The 17,491-nt window shown below is 44.0% G+C and overlaps 1 protein-coding gene across 2 annotated transcripts in view; it reads left to right on the top strand.

Moving 5' to 3' along the window:
* LOC135054841 (oocyte zinc finger protein XlCOF7.1-like) overlaps positions 1–17,491 on the top strand; it is a 70,628-nt gene that overhangs the window by 10,432 nt on the left and 42,705 nt on the right. For both annotated transcript variants that reach the window (XM_063958232.1, XM_063958234.1), the window contains exons 2-3: positions 4,274–4,330; positions 15,519–15,618. In XM_063958232.1, the coding sequence (XP_063814302.1) occupies positions 15,538–15,618 (81 nt within the window). In that variant the 5' untranslated portion in view covers positions 4,274–4,330; positions 15,519–15,537. The remainder of the gene's footprint in view (positions 1–4,273; positions 4,331–15,518; positions 15,619–17,491) is intronic.

Genomic DNA, 17,491 nt, shown 5'->3' with positions numbered 1-17,491 from the left:
GCGGGTAACCTCACCGCTGACCGCAAAGTTCCCACCATTGAAGATAATGGAGCGGCTGTGCAATGCGCTGTCTGACAGCTCAGACGCGCATAGCCAATCAGGAGAGTGCCACGACGTGGCGCTCCCTGATTGGCTGAAGGGTCCCTCTGTGACAGGAGTCCCAGGGGGTCCCGGCATTCGGGGAACGGCACATGGGACCCATTTCAGTGCGTGGTCCGGGTAAATGCGGTTTGTTTTTTTGCCAAGTATGTGGATTACAAGCTCAGAAGAGGACCGATCTACACTCGATTTTGGTGAGTATAATTTTATTTTCAGGTACACCATGGATTCTACTTGGAGAAGTGGACCAAACCTTGTGTCAACATAGGTAAGTATGTGTGTGTGTCGGCATGTATGTAATAAAGTTTTACTTTCACGGTGTCTGTGTACTGTTTTTATTTGGGTATTTTTTTTTGTAGTAGAACTACAGGTACCAGCAGGCCCGTTTCCCCCCCACATGCTGGTACTTGTGGTTCTCCAAGTACCAGCTTGCGGGGGAGGCTTGCTGGGACTTGTAGTTCTGCTGCAAAAAACAATATTCTTTTCTTTGACACAAGGCTATCAGCCCCCCATCCGCAGCCCTTGGATGGGGGGGGACAGCCTCGGGCTTAACCCCTGGCACTTGGGTGGCTGGAGGGGGGGACCCCTTGATTTAAGGGGTCCCCACTCCTCCAGGTTACCCCAGCCAGGGGTGACTAGTTGGGGATGTAATGCCACGAACGCAGGGACCGATATAAAAGTGTCCCCCGGCTGTGGCATTATCTCTCCAGCTAGTGGAGCCCGGTGCTGGTGTTAAAAATACGGGGGACCCCTACGTCTTTTGTCCCCCGTATTTTTTGCACCAGGACCGGAAGCAGAGCCCGGTGCTGGTTCTAAAAATACGGGGGATCCCCTGTCAATTTCCCCCCCGTATTTTTACAACCAGGACCGGCTCAAAGAGCCCGAGGCTGGTTATGCTTAGGAGGGGGGACCGCACACATTTTTTTTTCTTGATTTTAACCCATTCCCACTGAAAACCATGCTTTCTCTATTTTAGTCAGTTTAAAAAAAAAATATTATTTTAAAAAATATATCAATAATACTTGTCTTCTAATAGACAAACCAAGTACATAATCCCTTCTAATATAAATAGATATGCTATTAGGAATAAAAAAAAACATGTTTTTAAAAATTTTTAATAGATTCCGCCAGCAAAGTTAGGTGGAATGAAATTGACGAAATTACTGTCGAAAAGCACTGTTCTCGAATCGACATTCTTCAATTGAATATACTTTTGTCGAAAAGCCGCATTTTTACCACTGCAGACATGTCGAATTTTAAAAATGTCGAATTGCAAAAAGTCTAATCTGAAACGTCCGTTTTTTTGTTGAAAAGTACTGTATTGCATTGTCGAATCCAATTCGACATGTGTTTTTTTTTGTCGAAAAATGCCCCGTTGTTCGTCTTCTACGGCAATTCGACCGCAATTGCATATACCCCATAACCTCATAAACATTTGTAATCATTCACAGCTCGCACTCCATTTAATTCTACCATATCAGTTAAGCCGCCAGGCACCAGAGTATCCATTCTATAAATCCAGTTTGCTTCTCGCCTACACAGTAGGCTAAAACGATCACCACCTCGTGTCGTACTTTTAATTTGTTCTATAGCTGCCATCAGTTTGAATTTTGACATTGTATTATACTGGACTGGACAAAGTGTGCCTGGCGCCTTTCGATATATTCCTCTGGTGCTCCATATACCGGATATGCATAGTGCGTGTAGTCCTCCCAACGCATTGTTTCCCACATTGACAGGTAATCACATAAATGACATATACAGAAGTACAATTCAAAAAATCTTTTATCTGGAATTCTTCCCCTGTATTAGATGATACACACATCGTACTCTTTCTCGGCATCTTTATACATGATAGGCAATTCATCTTCCCACACCTATGAAATCCTGATGGTTTCTCAGGTAACCACATCCTTTCTGATCTCAATTTTTTTTCACTCTCAAAGTGACTGGGCACCAACTTCGACCGTAAATTATCTGTTTTACGAAAAATTGTATAAGCGGGAGGTATCCGTTAGCCACGAGGAGGGAGAGCGTGGCTGCAGATTGTGTCCAGAGGTCAGACTGTGTTTAGATGGGAGCCTCTTATAGGCCCTACACAGTTGCAGATTTCACAGAGCGATACGAACGATCTTCTTCATTAATGAACGAGATATCGGTCATATCTTTCAGCGTGTAGGCACCAACGATGAACTATGTGCGGCCCCGCGCACGTTCATCGTTGCTGTCAGCTCGTTTATATATGCAAGCCAATATGGACAATCTCGTACATATTAGCATGCAGGGCTATAGGGTTGGGTGACGTCTTTCTTCACTCCCCCTGTCACCCCCCGGCCGCTGGGTCGCCGGTCGGCCATATCAGGCGTCGGGCACCTCGGCCAGTGTGTAGGGCCCATTAGTGCGGGCAACTGAGTTGGTAGCATACAGTGTGGAAGCATCCCGAGTCCTTAACACGTTTCTCCGCAATAGATGTACAGCGGGTTCTTCAGAAGGGTATATAGATGTGTTCAGGTGTGTAGCGTACTGTATATTCAATACCTGTCGGATACAGGTCAGTATTCAATTCCCGGCCAAACCTGACAGGTTTGTCCCATTCCCGACAATGGCAATCCGCCTTTCTTTCTTTAAAGTCGGATTGACATTATCGGAAATGGGGCTAAAACCTGTTGGGTTTGGCCGAACTTCCAACAATCCTCGTGGTTTCCAACAAGTCGGGAATTCCCGACTTGACGGAAAAAAGCTGCCGGCATTGAATAGGTCGGAACCCCTTCCGAACTAAACCTGTCGGAAGCTGCCGTCTTTCCGACAAGACGCCAGCTTCCGACAATTATTGAATGCACCCCTTAAGGAGGTATCTGCCAATCAGGTTTCATCCCCTTAACACACCTTCATTTGTTTTGTATATTATGCCGAAGCATTAAGAACGGTGATAAATAGTTTAATGAAACATTCAAATATATAGTTTATGTATGAATGTATCTATGGATACATAGCCTTAGAATCATATTTAGTTATACACACATATTTTTGGCATCACTGATTCGCACTCTAAAGTAATGTATACAATGTTAAATATAGCAGGTGATGTTAAATATACCAAAATGCGAGCTCTTCATGAGTAAGGGCCTGGGAAAGGTCCTCTCCACGAAGGAAAACTAGACGGTACCGTGGCTCAATGTGTAGAGCTTACAGCGTTATAACCACAGGGTTGGTGGTTTGATTCCACCATTAGTTCATATTTATTATTTGTCCTTAATATTATTGAGAATCTATATTTATTTACGTGTATATAATGGTGAGAGCAGCATTCTTTAAAATATTTATTTGCAGAGCAGTATTTATAGTAGGAAATCAGATTTCTTAATACACTCTTCGAACTGATGTCTGTGTAATAAACATATCTCCTATCATAAAATCTAACTAAACCGTTTCAAGAGCCCCCTATATTTTGTTACATTAAAAGTTGCTTGTGACTCAGGGGGTATATGTGTATAGTAGAGCACTCTGGTTAGGCACTCATTTCCTTATCACATTGACCACCGGATTACAAAAAGGATCCCCATACATAGACTCACTAAAACACAGTTGATTACATAACCTTCCAGAATGAGAACTCTGAATAAGTTATGACCCTGTGGCCCAGTATGTAGATTTGCAGCGTTATACCCACAGAGTTGGTGGTTCAAATCCACTGTAGAATCAGAATTATTTTTGTCATTAAGTATTCTTGGAGATCTATATTTATTTACATGTATATAAAAATAAGAGCAGTATTCTGTGTGTTTATTCTAGATGACTTCCATCACTCTTGCTAAAAATGAATTTGTTGCCAAAGCTTAAATGGCGATTCTCTGTGATGCGTGGCACAGCTACACAAATTCAAATTACCTATTTCTCCAAAATACCAAGATTTTAGTGAGTCTTAAGTTATAGGGTAAGGCATTGCTATTTTGCAATTAAGTTTTCATATAACAACAATTTCTTAGCAGACCAGTTTAAAAGGAAAAAAAAAAATGAAACGCATGTGATGCACGGAACTATATGTTCACTTTTTGGAGAATCATCCTATAGATTTTAGCCTTGTAGACAGTAGGATAAACATGAAGGTAAAAAAACATGGTTACCAGAGGAGGTATTTATATGTTCATATGTTCATTTCTATATTTTCATTTAGAACCCTCAGAGATAACGTCTCAAGAGTGAAGGTCCAGAAAGCTTCTCTTTTACAGAGGTAATTGTATCTATCTCATTCTCTGTTTGTTGGTTTAGTGTATTCTTTTCCTTGTATACTTACAGGGGTATTCAATGCATGTCGGATCGATCTGACAGTGCAGTATTCAATTAGCAGGCAATCCAACAGGTTTTGCCTGTTTCTGACAATGCTGATCCGACTTTTGTTAAAGTCTGATCAGCATTGTCGAAAACGGGCCAAAATCCTGTCTGAATTGGCCGCTAATTCGACAAAAAACGTGGATCGGCGGCCAATCCACCGATCCACATGTTTTCTGACAAGTCGGAAGCTGCATTGAATAGGTCGAATCCTGATTCAACCAAAAAAAGTCATAAACTGCCGTTGTTCCGACTAGACGGCAGTTCCGACTTCAGTTGAATAGACATGTTAGATTGTTAACATATCTGAAGTGATGTTGTTTCACATGTCTAGCTAGACTGTATAAATTTGTGTTCTTGAGGACATTCCTCCTATGTTCTAAAAACCTAATGCTTAGCATGCGGGTAGTTCTTCCAACATATTGCGGCCCGCACACACAGGTCATTAGATATCACTATCTATTTTGCAGTCTATAGGATTGCAGATCATACATTTTTGCTGTGCGGATGAGTAGGTAAATGTATTTCCTTCATCCTTAATAATTGGCAGGTGATACATTTTTTTTTTCTCTGACACTTAAAGAACCCTATTTTTTAATTTTTGCTATTAGTTGTGTTCCTATCCAGACATTCATACTTAGATGATGCAAAGTGACTAGGGGCTAGATAGCTTTGTAAATTTTTATTTTTCTTATAGATGATTTTTGTTTTTTCTATATGATCTAGTTGTAAAGATTTATCAAGTTGTAGCAGTTTCCAATTTTTGTCGATTTTTTTATTAAATTTTAGTAGAGCAAGTGTTGTATTTGGATACAAATTTTGATGTGTCTGTATCGAATTTCTTTTTTGGAGATTTTTTGTTATTCAATGACAACGATTTTCTCTTTCTAGATTTTGCTATGCACATACTGTAGCAGCTGTTTATGTTCCTGTCAGACACACATAATACGGGTATGGTATGTCGGCTGTCGGGATCTCGGCGGTCAGCATACCAACACCAGGATCCCTGCAGCCAGAATGCCGGCAGGGCGGCGAGTGCTACGAAGCCCCTTGCGGGCTTGCTGCGTTCGACATGCAGCGGGCTCGGTAGCTCGCTGCGCTCGCCACAGTTTCCATTCCCACTCTATATGGTGTCGTGGACACCCACGAGTGGGTCGACATTCCGAATGTCTGCATTTTTAGCGTTTGGGATTCTGGCTTCGGCATGCTGACTGCCGGGATCCCGAGTGCCAGGATATGAACTACATCCAGTATTATACACATGGGAGCTGGTTATGTTCCTGTCAGACACGCACAATATACTGTATGTTATACACATGGGAGCTGTTTTGTTCCTGTCAGACACATATACAGGTTGAGTATCCCATATCCATATATTCCGAAATACGGAATATTCCGAAATACGGACTTTTTTGAGTGAGAGTGAAATAGTGAAACCTTTGTTTTTTGATGTCCCAATGTGCACAAACTTTGTTTAATACACAAAGTTATTAAAAATATTGTATTAAATGACTTTCAGGCTGTGTGTATAAGGTGTATATGAAACATAAATGAATTGTGTGAATGTAGACACACTTTGTTTAATGCACAATGTTATAAAAAATATTGGCTAAAATGACCTTCAGGCTGTGTGTATAAGGTGTATATGAAACATAAATGCATTCTGTGCTTAGATTTAGGTCCCATCACCATGATATCTCACTATGGTATGCAATTATTCCAAAATACGGAAAAATCCCATATCCAAAATACCTCTGGTCCCAAGCATTTTGGATAAGGGAGACTCAACCTGTAATATATGTTACACACATGGGAGCTAATCATGTTCCTGTCAGACACATATAATATACATTATACACATGGGAGCTGTTATGTTCCTGTCAGACACACACAATATATATTATACACATGGGATCTAATCATGTTCCTGTCAGACACGTATAATATACATTATACACATGGGAGCTGTTATGTTCCTGTCAGACACATATAATATGTTACACACATGGGAGCTAATCATGTTCCTGTCAGACACGTATAATATACATTATACACATGGGAGCTGCTATGTTCCTGTCAGACACATATAATATATATTATACACATGGGATCTAATCATGTTCCTGTCAGACACGTATAATATACATTATACACATGGGAGCGGTTATGTTCCTGTCAGACACACATAATATATATTATATACATGGGATCTAATCATGTTCCTGTCAGACACACATCATACACGTTATAGTTTGTTTCAGAACATGGTAACCCCTGGATTAGCATAACCAAACTGCTTCAGAACATCATTAAACCTGTTCAGAACATTAAAACGTGTACGCTCACCACGCTTTGGGCATGGTGGCTCACTTTGCTCGCCACAGGTTACTATTTCCATTAGATGTCCACATGGATAGTTAAACTAATAGCCCAGAGGTCCCATGTTCCGAACTTGAGCCCACGATATACACATGGAAGCTGGTTATGTTCCGGTCAGTCACATATACTGCACGTTCAGTCACATATACTACACGTTCTACACATGGCAGCTGGTTATGTTCCTGTCGGACACACATAATACCCATTATATACATTGGAGCTGTATATAAGTAGAGTTGCCATAATATCCCATGATGATATATCCTATGATTTAGAAAGGTTCTGTGACCTTTTAAAACCAGGTGAAATGCAGCCTTGAATTTAGCCACTCACAGAACCTGTGCAAATAATAGGTGTCCCAGATTAAAGCAATATTATGGAAAACCTACAGATAATGGGCCTACTGTAATTCAGACCTGATCGTTGCTGTGCACTTTAGCACAGCGGGCAATCAGGTCTGAACTGCGAATGCGCGGTGCCGCAGTGCTCCGGCGCATGCCAGAGAGCCGATGGCCATCTTAGCCCTGTGATCCTCTGCCTGATTGACAGGCAGAGGTGGTCACTGAGCGGAAGGGGGCGGGCTGGCGGCGTTTGGCCGCCGTTTTGGGGGCGCGGGCCAGGCAACGCAGGCGTGCCCGGACTGTGCGGGGTCTCGCTGCGGCGGCAGCCGCCGCTGCAACCCAGGGAGCGACGAGTAGCTCCCTGCCAGCGTGCAGGAGCTGCGCTGGTAGGGGGGAGCTACTCCTCAGGTACAAAAGCATCACCGCTGTGCGATGCTTTTGTACCTGTGCGGGGACGGGGCAGAGCCAGATATGCGGGGCGGACTAGCCCCTGTGCTGGGTGTCCCCCCGTATGTCTGTGAAACTAATCGTAGATGTGCTAAATTTAGCACATCTACGATCAGGTCTGAATTAGGCCTTATATACATTGGACCTAGGCCTATTCCTGTCGGTCACATATAATAAAAAATGTATATACTAGAGCTTGTAATATTCTTTTCTGTTACATATTATGCTCGTTGGATCTGGAATTATTTGTGTCCTGGTATTATTCCAAATATAATTATTATTGATATAGCACCTATATCCGTATCTCATATATAATACAGATTATATGCATTGGAGCTCATCATATTCCTCTCAGTCAATTATATTAAATATTATGCAAAATGGAGCTATTTATATTATATTATGTTATGTTATATTATATACTACACATTGGAGTTGGCATTTTTACTATGTCACAAATCATATACATTATAAACTATGTAGCTATATATGATTGTTAATAAAATAGAATACGCCGGGGGGCGTGGCTTGAGGCCTAACTGAGAGGAAGTGTCCCGAGAGAGCTCCTGCAGATCCAAACCCCTATAACCCCTCAAATAGGCTTTTACCCCACCTGTCTCACCCCTATACCACCCCACAGTTGCCCCTGCTAATTAGGGCACTAAGGGAGTGAGCTGCAGAGCCGGAGCACGGGCTTGCCCTGTGCTTGCGGGTTGCGGCCTTCCCTGAGAGACGAAGCCGGGGCCTAAATTTATTCATACCCCCGCCCAGGATCGCCCACCGCCCGGCCGCTGAAACACTGCCCCCAGACTTACCCTTATCATCACACCACCTACCCCTTGCCTGGGGAGGCCTGACAGGGCGGACGAAGGAGTAACGTGTGCTCCTGATAGTGCAGGTCCGGAGCCGAACTGAATCGCGGAGCTCCGGTGGCGGCGGCCATATTGGGTGTGGCGTCTGACGAGACGCAGACGCTACACCGCTCCAAGAAGCCTGCTGGCCGCTGTAATTGACGGGGGGGACGGGCGGAGGCCGCTGAGGGGCCTGGGAGCATTTAACAGTGCAATAAACCCCTGGGGGCACCGCTATAAATGCCCATAAGAAGCTACACCATATATTAATGACGGCGGCCATCTTGGTTGTGGCAGACCAGGCACATCCTATATCACCTGCACTCTGCTGCCCCTGCTGGAGCTGTGAAAACACAATCTCCCTATTATCACAAGGAATCAAAGCAAAATCTCAACCCAGCAGCTGCTATTTCTTATCTCTTACATCACATCTCTTACATCACATCTTATACAACCACGGAAAAGTGTGTTGTAAATCGGGACGCTCTCCCGTGGACCCCTCTCACTGTCTTCATCGGTTAATAGGACCAAAGACCTATAAATGATGTGATTTCACGGATGCCTGACTTCCCCCTCACCCGGACCAACTGTTGAACACGTAACATCCAAGTGGACCGTTCTTGTTACCACTCCTTAAACGGACGTTTTACTTTCACCAGATATTATGAGCAGAGCGAACGCCAGAGCAAAAAAAACAGGTGCTTCTCAAGATATCTCACAACACTTCTCACGCCGGGAAAAACCGTCAGAAGCTTCATCTCCATCCTCACCGATGCCCACCCCCATCATGGATCAGACGGATGCACCCTCAACTAAAGCGGACATCCAGTCCCTCCAGAACATGATACTAGACCTTAAGAGTTCATTTACGACAGCTCTCCAGACAGCGATCGGGGAATTAAAATCTGACGTGGCGGCTCTGGACTCCCGCACAACCGCGTTAGAATCACGGGTGGACCACCAACAAAATCTCCACAAACAAGTGGGGGAGGACATGAGCTACCTATCCAGCGAACTGGAAATCCTTAAGGATAAGGTTGAGGACAGCGAAAATCGCGAAAGACGGAACAACTTACGCATCCGCAATGTTCCGGAATCTATCACAGCCTCTGAATTGGAACCATACCTCCAACACTTGTTTCTACACCTGGTTCCGTCACTTTCAAATTCTACCATCTCGATAGAGAGAGCTCACCGCGCCTTGAGACCTAAACCAAAGGACTCGGAGCCTCCCCGCGATGTTATTCTCCGATTTCTGTCCTTCAAGATTAAAAATAGCATCACTCTGGCGTGCAGAAATTCAACCTCGATTTTATTTGAAGACTCCCGGCTTCAGATTTATCAAGATCTGTCACCAGTGACCATTGCTAAGCGACGTGATTTACGCTCTGTTACCTCCACACTGCGTGACAATGGTTATAAATATCGCTGGGGATTCCCTTTTCGCCTCATTGTGGAGATTGATGGCAAAATTTACACCATTCGCTCTCCTGATGATGGGGACAAATTGCTTCGAAAGTTGCAGCTGACCCCAGCTGCTACCTCATAGACGAGAAGCTCCTGCCGTTTAATTTTAATGTTTTTATAACGTTTAATCTACTCGATTTTGTTCGCAATCTTGCTCAACTGTTATGTAAGCCCTGTTTTAGGTTCCGATCCATACGCAATTGCGCATTAACTCTCTTCTTAGAAGGGTTCTTGCTGACAGACCTTTATGCCTCACGTAGTACTATGTTGTCGTCTTGCTGGGTTGGTCGGCAGCTGGGAGCCATTGCCGTATACATAGATTAATGGATTGTATCCTTTTCCGAAGCCGTGAGGGCTGTCTCTGGCGGCCGACCTGCCCAGCGATCTTACCATTGGTTTTATTGTTAACACTAAATTGTTACTATTTGTTATATGATCACTCATACTATCGGGTTCTATAGTTCGGAATATCGCGCCCGTGAAGTAGATCTTAGTTTGCTACACAACGGTCCGCCCGACCCGTTTATTAGTGGTTTCGGGTGAGGGGCGTCAGTGTCCTATCTTGATACCTCCTCCCCCGAATCTTAGGGATTAAAGTTATTATCACGCATAGAGGGGCAATACCCTCGTCTGTTATATTGTATTTGTGTCCCGCCAGCGAGCTCTCTCATTTTTCTCTTCTTTGAGAGCTCAACCTTGGCAGCCGAGTATCCTGCCTACTGGATACTACGTCTGCTTTATTCTTTTTTGTTCTTCTTTCTTCTGTTCCCCTCCTCTTATAGACCCCGATTACAGTCCACCTGTATATTGACACCCCTGTAACCACAGAAAGTTTGTTTAACTTAACTAACATTGTTCGTACACAGAATTATATACTCCTATTTTGCTCTTTTTTTTTGTTGTTGTCTCTTTCGTCCATATTAGCAGAGTCCGGGACCCTAGAGATCTCCAGCGAATTACCCCCTCTTCAGCTTCAAACATGCCGCTAAAATGCCTGTCCATTAATGTCAAAGGGCTGAACACTCCCCAGAAACGCTCTCATCTCCACAGATCTCTCAAGACATTAAAAGGTGACGTGATTTTCTTACAGGAGACACACTTAAAATCAGATTCCCATCCCTCCCTGACATCTAAACAATTTCCTTTGGTCTGGTACTCCAATCATACAGCAAAAAAACATGGGGTGGCTATCTTAATAAGGGGGTCCGTCCCTTTCCAATTCCTAGACTGTAAGCACGACAATGAAGGCCGATACGTAATGGTGAGAGGTAAAATTGGACACGAGGAGGTTACCTTGGCTAACCTGTACTCTCCAAACACTGCCCAATCCAAATTCTTTCGTAAGTTTTTTCACGAACTTTACTCATATAGACGAGGTAAAATACTTGTTGGTGGCGATTTCAAAATGACTCTCACGGGCATGGACAGGTCCGGCCCTTTGCGTAGTAGTCAAACCCCGAATTCCTCCGTATTACACAGGGGCATGGCCGAGGCTGGTTTGTTCGATGTCTGGCGATTCCTTAACCCGACCACCAGGGACTATACCTTCTACTCTAATCCGCACGATGTGTACTCTCGTATTGATATGTTCTTGAGTTGTGCACCTCTCTCCCGCACCGCTCGCTTTTCCTCGATAGTCCCACTTACCTGGACAGATCACGCAGCTTTAACTGCGACTTTTGACATTTTTGATATCCCTGACGGTAGACCGACATGGAGACTAAACGAGACACTATTGAAGATCCCTAAGTTTCAGGACTTAATTAAGACAGAACTTCGGGATTATTTCGCGGTTACTGTAGAAGGTGACTGTAATATAGCCACTATATGGGAAGCCCATAAGGTGGTTATCAGGGGATCCATTATCCAATTTGCATCCCGCCGTAAGAGAGACCGAGAAAGCCAAATTGCCCTGTTAACGGATAATATTGCAACATTGGATCAAGAACATAAACGCACACGCTCTAAAAAAACTCTAGCCGAACTTTCAAAAGCACGTGATGACCTACAATCTCTCTTGGCGGAGAATATTGAGCGCTCGCTTCGATGGGCCAATCAATCATTTTACGATAAAAGTAACAAGGCACATACTTTATTAGCTAACCAATTACGTGCCAAAAAAGCTAATCAATGCATCCATACTATTAGACAACCTTCAGGTAACATTACCTATGACCCCAAAAAAATTAATGGTATCTTTTATGACTATTATAGGACACTCTATAACCTTGATCCTCCGTCCGACCCCTTAGCACAAGCCGATCAGGCACAACAATATTTAGATTCATGCGCTCTCCCTCGTATAGACGAGGAAACTAATTCTGCTCTCAATGCTGATATTTCTGCTGAGGAAATTGAAGCGGCTCTGAAAACCCAGAAACCTTCGAAAGCACCCGGTCCGGATGGCTATCCGATGGTGTATTACAAAACCTTCGCCCCGCAACTCATCCCTCATATGGCCTCCCTGTTTAATAAAATATTACGGGGTACGCCCTTCCACACTGACTCCACGACGTCCCGCATTATTGTAATCCCGAAACCCGGAAAAGATCCTTCGCATTGCACAAATTACAGACCCATATCTTTGATAAACACCGATCTCAAACTCTTTGCCAAAATACTAGCAACTCGCCTGAACACTGTTTTGCCATCATTAATAGATCCTGACCAAGTGGGATTTATCCCTGGCCGTCAGGCCTCGGACAACACCAGACGCACTATTAATTTGATTCACCAAATAAACTCGACGAAAACACCAGCGATTGCCTTGGCGCTAGACGCCGAAAAGGCATTTGATCGCATTTCCTGGTCCTTTTTGTTTTCTACTTTATCTACGTTCGGCCTCCACGGTCATTTCATCACTGCAATAGCGGCCCTCTATTCCAACCCCTCATCTATGGTCCTGACCAATGGATTAAGCTCACCTCGATTTAATTTGAAGAATGGTACGCGTCAGGGTTGCCCTCTTTCACCCCTACTTTTTGCTCTATGCATCGAACCTCTTGCGGCCCGTATTAGACTTAATACGGACATTGGGGGGATTACAGTGGGGCAGAACTCATACAAAATATCTTTATTTGCGGATGACGTGCTCTTGACTTTATCTAACCCTTTGATTTCTCTGCCTAATCTACAAAAAGAACTACTCCTATATGGTTCCCTCTCTGGTTACAAAATAAACCACACCAAATCTGAAGCCCTTGCATTTAATATCCCACCCCAGACCCACTTGATTCTAACCTCCTCTTTCCCTTTTATTTGGAGACCCTCTGCTATCAAATATCTCGGCATATTCATTACTAAATCCTACACCAGCCTTTACCAGACTAACTATGTTCCTATGATTAAAACTCTCACCCAAGACCTGGATAAATGGGACAGATTATTTATTTCATGGATTGGACGGATTAACGCCCTGAAAATGAATCTCCTTCCCCGTATTCTTTACCTATTTCAGACCATTCCGATAATGGTGCCCCGTGTGACTTTGACCTCATTGCAATCATTGTGCAACAAATTTATTTGGGCACACCGTAAATCCCGATTAAGACGAACACTGCTGGCCAAAAGTGCTACCTCAGGCGGATTGGGATATCCTAACCTCCAGGCCTATTTTAATGCCTGTCACCTTAATCATATGGTGTCCTGGCATTCCCTCCAAGGGAACAGAAAATGGGTCGATATTGAGAACTCAATGTACCAGGGCGTCCCCCTCGACTCTCTTCTATGGCTCCCCAGGTCCTGCAGACCAGCCTCGGCCTACTCAATCCCCACGATTAAATTCACCCTTGGATTATGGGACAAACTCCGCAGCACCTACAATCTAACCTCACACCCCTCACCTTTAACACCTATCTGGGGACATCCTGCCTTTCCCCCAGGCTGCGAACGAAAAATGGCGGCTCCATGGCAATCACAGGGTGTCACAAGATTTATCCATGTTAAAGGCCATTCAGCACCGACCTCTTTTGGAGAATTTCAGGAACGCCTTGGTTTGCCACCCTCGTGTCATTACCATTACATCCAAATTCTTAGCTTTCTCAAATCTCAGCTTAAAACTACATCTTTGAAACCACCCACCTCCTTTGAACATATGTGTTTACTTTCAATTGGCAAAAAAGGGAATATCTCAACGATATACAACTCTATTCTGACCCCAGACCCCCCTGACCGTGAATCCCATGAATTAGCCTGGGAATCAGATCTCTCCCATCCGTTGGAAGATGATCAATGGGAAGAAATCAGAATGCGCATTGCTAAAGCCTCCATTAATGTGGCACTCAGAGAAACATGCTATAAGGTCTACACCAGGTGGTACTTAGTTCCTTCCAGACTTCATTCCATTTACCCCACGACATCAAATCTGTGTTGGAGACTCTGTGGAGAAGAGGGCACCTTTTTCCACATATGGTGGACGTGCCCCTCTATTCGCCCCTTTTGGAAAATGGTAGGAGCACTTATTGCTCAAACATGCGGACATAATCTAGACCTCTCCCCTGAAACTGCTCTTCTGCATGCTCCCATACCATTGCTACCCAAACCCCAAGACAAGCTTACCATGTTACTTTGCATGGCGGCTAAATCTCTGATCGCTAAATGCTGGAAAGACCATAAACCTCCCTCCAAGGCATTACTGATGACCAAGATTAATTATATAGCCAGTATGGAATATATTACAAGCCTGAGGAACAACACAGTGGCCCAGTTCCACAACATCTGGTCTCCTTGGTACCTCGCTCGGTCTTTATTGATGCCCGGACTCTGTTGATATTGCTAATTATGCTAATACCTCTATCACTTCTGTTGTCCCCCCCTCTGGTATAAATACAGTGGACTGTTCCCATCCTCTTGCCTCCCGATATGCAATTTTCCCATTGTTTCCCCTTTATTAAGATATACTCTCTAGCCTCTTCTCTCCCTCCCTTTCCTTTTGCTTTCCTACTCTTACTCTTCACAAGACTACACTCTGTTTTGGTATAAATTTTATACTATATCGGTAAAATAAAATGAGAAAAGTCAGATACACGTGTAGAGTTATGCAGGGCACAATTTACTAATACCTACTGGCCTATAATTCCATGAAAATGTCTCTATTGTTTTGATTTGGTATGTAAAATGTTTGTTTTCATGTTCAATATCATTACCCTGCACAAGTTTGTTCTTGTTACTGTTTTGATTACTGACCAACCTCAATAAAAATTCTAACTTAAAAAAAAAAAAATAGAATACGCCTGTCAGTTACATATAATTTACACAGGGGATGTTTTATATTCCTGCCTGACACATTACACCCATCGGAGCTGCTTATGGTGCTGTATGTATTGTACACATTGTAGTTGGTTATATTCCCGTCAGTCACATCTCATACACACTATACATGTGAAAGAGCGTTTTATTTATGCCAGTTTCACATATTACCCTTTGTACTTATTGTTTCTTTATAATACACAATTGTATTATGACATCAAATTATTACATCATAACTCATTGCTTACAGGAGTTATACTACAGTATATATTAACAAAACTTGTGTATTATACTTGTTACTGCTGAATTCATTTCTGGCAGTAGCGTTATCCTGCTTATATTTCTTACCTCTCTATAGATAGTAAGGCTGTAACCCAATGAGGATGGACCCAAACAGGAGTCATATGACTGGAGTATTAAATCTCACTGTTGAGATCATCTATATGCTGACTGGTGAGGTAAGGGGCTCTGAGAATGTATTATTGACATATTATGTGTGTAGTCCAGTTGGGAGTGTATCCATAGTGAGGACATAATTCCGCAGTATTATTCTATATCAATCAGGTAGGTAGAGATTCTCAGCATCAGTTTTCGTCTTGGGCAAGTATAATACTGTATGTACAATTCTCATTGCTTAGCTTAGATAAGATAATTACTTTTCTGCAGCAGGTTACATTGGTTTCCACAGGAAAACATTGGGGTGTAGAGTGGATCTTGATCCAGAGGCACCAACAGGCTAAAGCTTTAAGCTGTCTCAGGATGCATTGGGGCCTCCTCTATTACCCTGCCTCCAGGCACTGTGAGCTCAGTTTCAGTTGGTGTCTGCAGCAGCAGGTCACTTAACAGGTGGGCCGCACTGGGCATTCCTGAAAAAGCTTTTTCTGACAGAAAATTTCTTAAAAATTGAGCTGTCAGCGCTGTATGTCTATGTGACATTCAGTGCTGCGGCTCCATCACCTCCCAAACGGCGTCTCATACTCCTGCGGCCTGTTCTCAGGTATTTGCGGTGGAGACGCTCTGGCTTTAGGCAGACGGTCGCAGTTGTTCTCCTGGTTCGTGTGGCTGCTACAGGGAGGAGGTAAGAGGGTCGCCCAGGCAGGACCCGCCATTAAATCGTGCTCCGTCTGTGACCTAATGAGATGCTGTGCTGGCGTGGACACTGTCACCGAGCAGGGAACATCACTAGACCACCAGGGCAATAGAGCACAGGTCGGGTGTACAAACGCCCCATTTAATAAGCCTCGCTAGTACCTGGGGTGAAAGTCCAGCATAGGAGAGCCGGCACATGATCTGAAGCCTCTCCCCAGCCCAGGGCGCCATCTACTGCAGATTTTCCTGCCCTGGAGCTGCCTCACACTCTCCCTCACTCCCTGACTGAGACGCTGGGCGCCATTTTCTAAGCATAGTTGCGGCTGGTCTCTGGGACTGCAGGGCAAGGTCTCCCTTGTAAGGCATCCTGTATACATTGCTGGGTCTTTACAAACACTTGAGTATTCTATATGTCTTTATACAGACAGTACATATACTAGTCCAGTGCAGTTTTATTGTCATAATGGCTATCTGCATTGCCTGTGACTGTGTGTGCCTGTATCTGCTGTGTGGTTTCAGTTTTCAGTGTTTCCCAGATATACCTATCACTATATTCTGTACCCTAAGGGACTAGGGTCCTAATTCAGACCTAATCTCTAGGGTGCGTTTTTAGCATCCCTGCGATCAGGTAGTTGTTGCCTACAAGGGGAGGGGGAACTCGCTGTGCAGGGGTGCGATCGCATGTGCAGGAGAGCTACACAAACAGAAGTTTGTGCAGTCTCTGCACAGCCCAGGACTTACTCTTCCAATGCGATGATTGGGACTGGAGCTGACGTCAGAAACCCTCCCTTCAAACGCCTAGTCCCTCCTGCGTTTCTCTGAACACTCCTTAAAAACAGTCAGTTGCCACCCACAAACGGCCTCATCCTGTCAGTCACCTTGCGATCGCCCGTGCGAACGCTTTTCTCACACATCCTGTCGCTGTCTGACGATCCACGTTGCTGCGGACTGATGCGCCTGCGCATTGCGGTGCATATGCATGCTCAGTTCAGACCTGATCGCAGGCTGTAGGAAAACGCAGCCTAGCGATCAGGTCTGAATTAGCCCCTAGGTGCGTCAGAGTCATATATATATATATATATATATATATATAGTGCGTCACAGTATTTACCCATTATGTGTATTCTACTGTATACTCAGTCACATAATACCGGATTAATTGCTGGTGTTGTGTACTGTGTCTACAGTCACATACTAACAGATTTAATTGTAGGTATTGTACTGTGTCTGGCTTTATCGTAC

The sequence above is a fragment of the Pseudophryne corroboree genome, chromosome 3 (assembly GCF_028390025.1).
Source record: "Pseudophryne corroboree isolate aPseCor3 chromosome 3, aPseCor3.hap2, whole genome shotgun sequence".
Taxonomy (NCBI): Eukaryota; Metazoa; Chordata; class Amphibia; order Anura; family Myobatrachidae; genus Pseudophryne; species Pseudophryne corroboree.
This window is presented reverse-complemented; position numbering and strand designations above follow the sequence as displayed.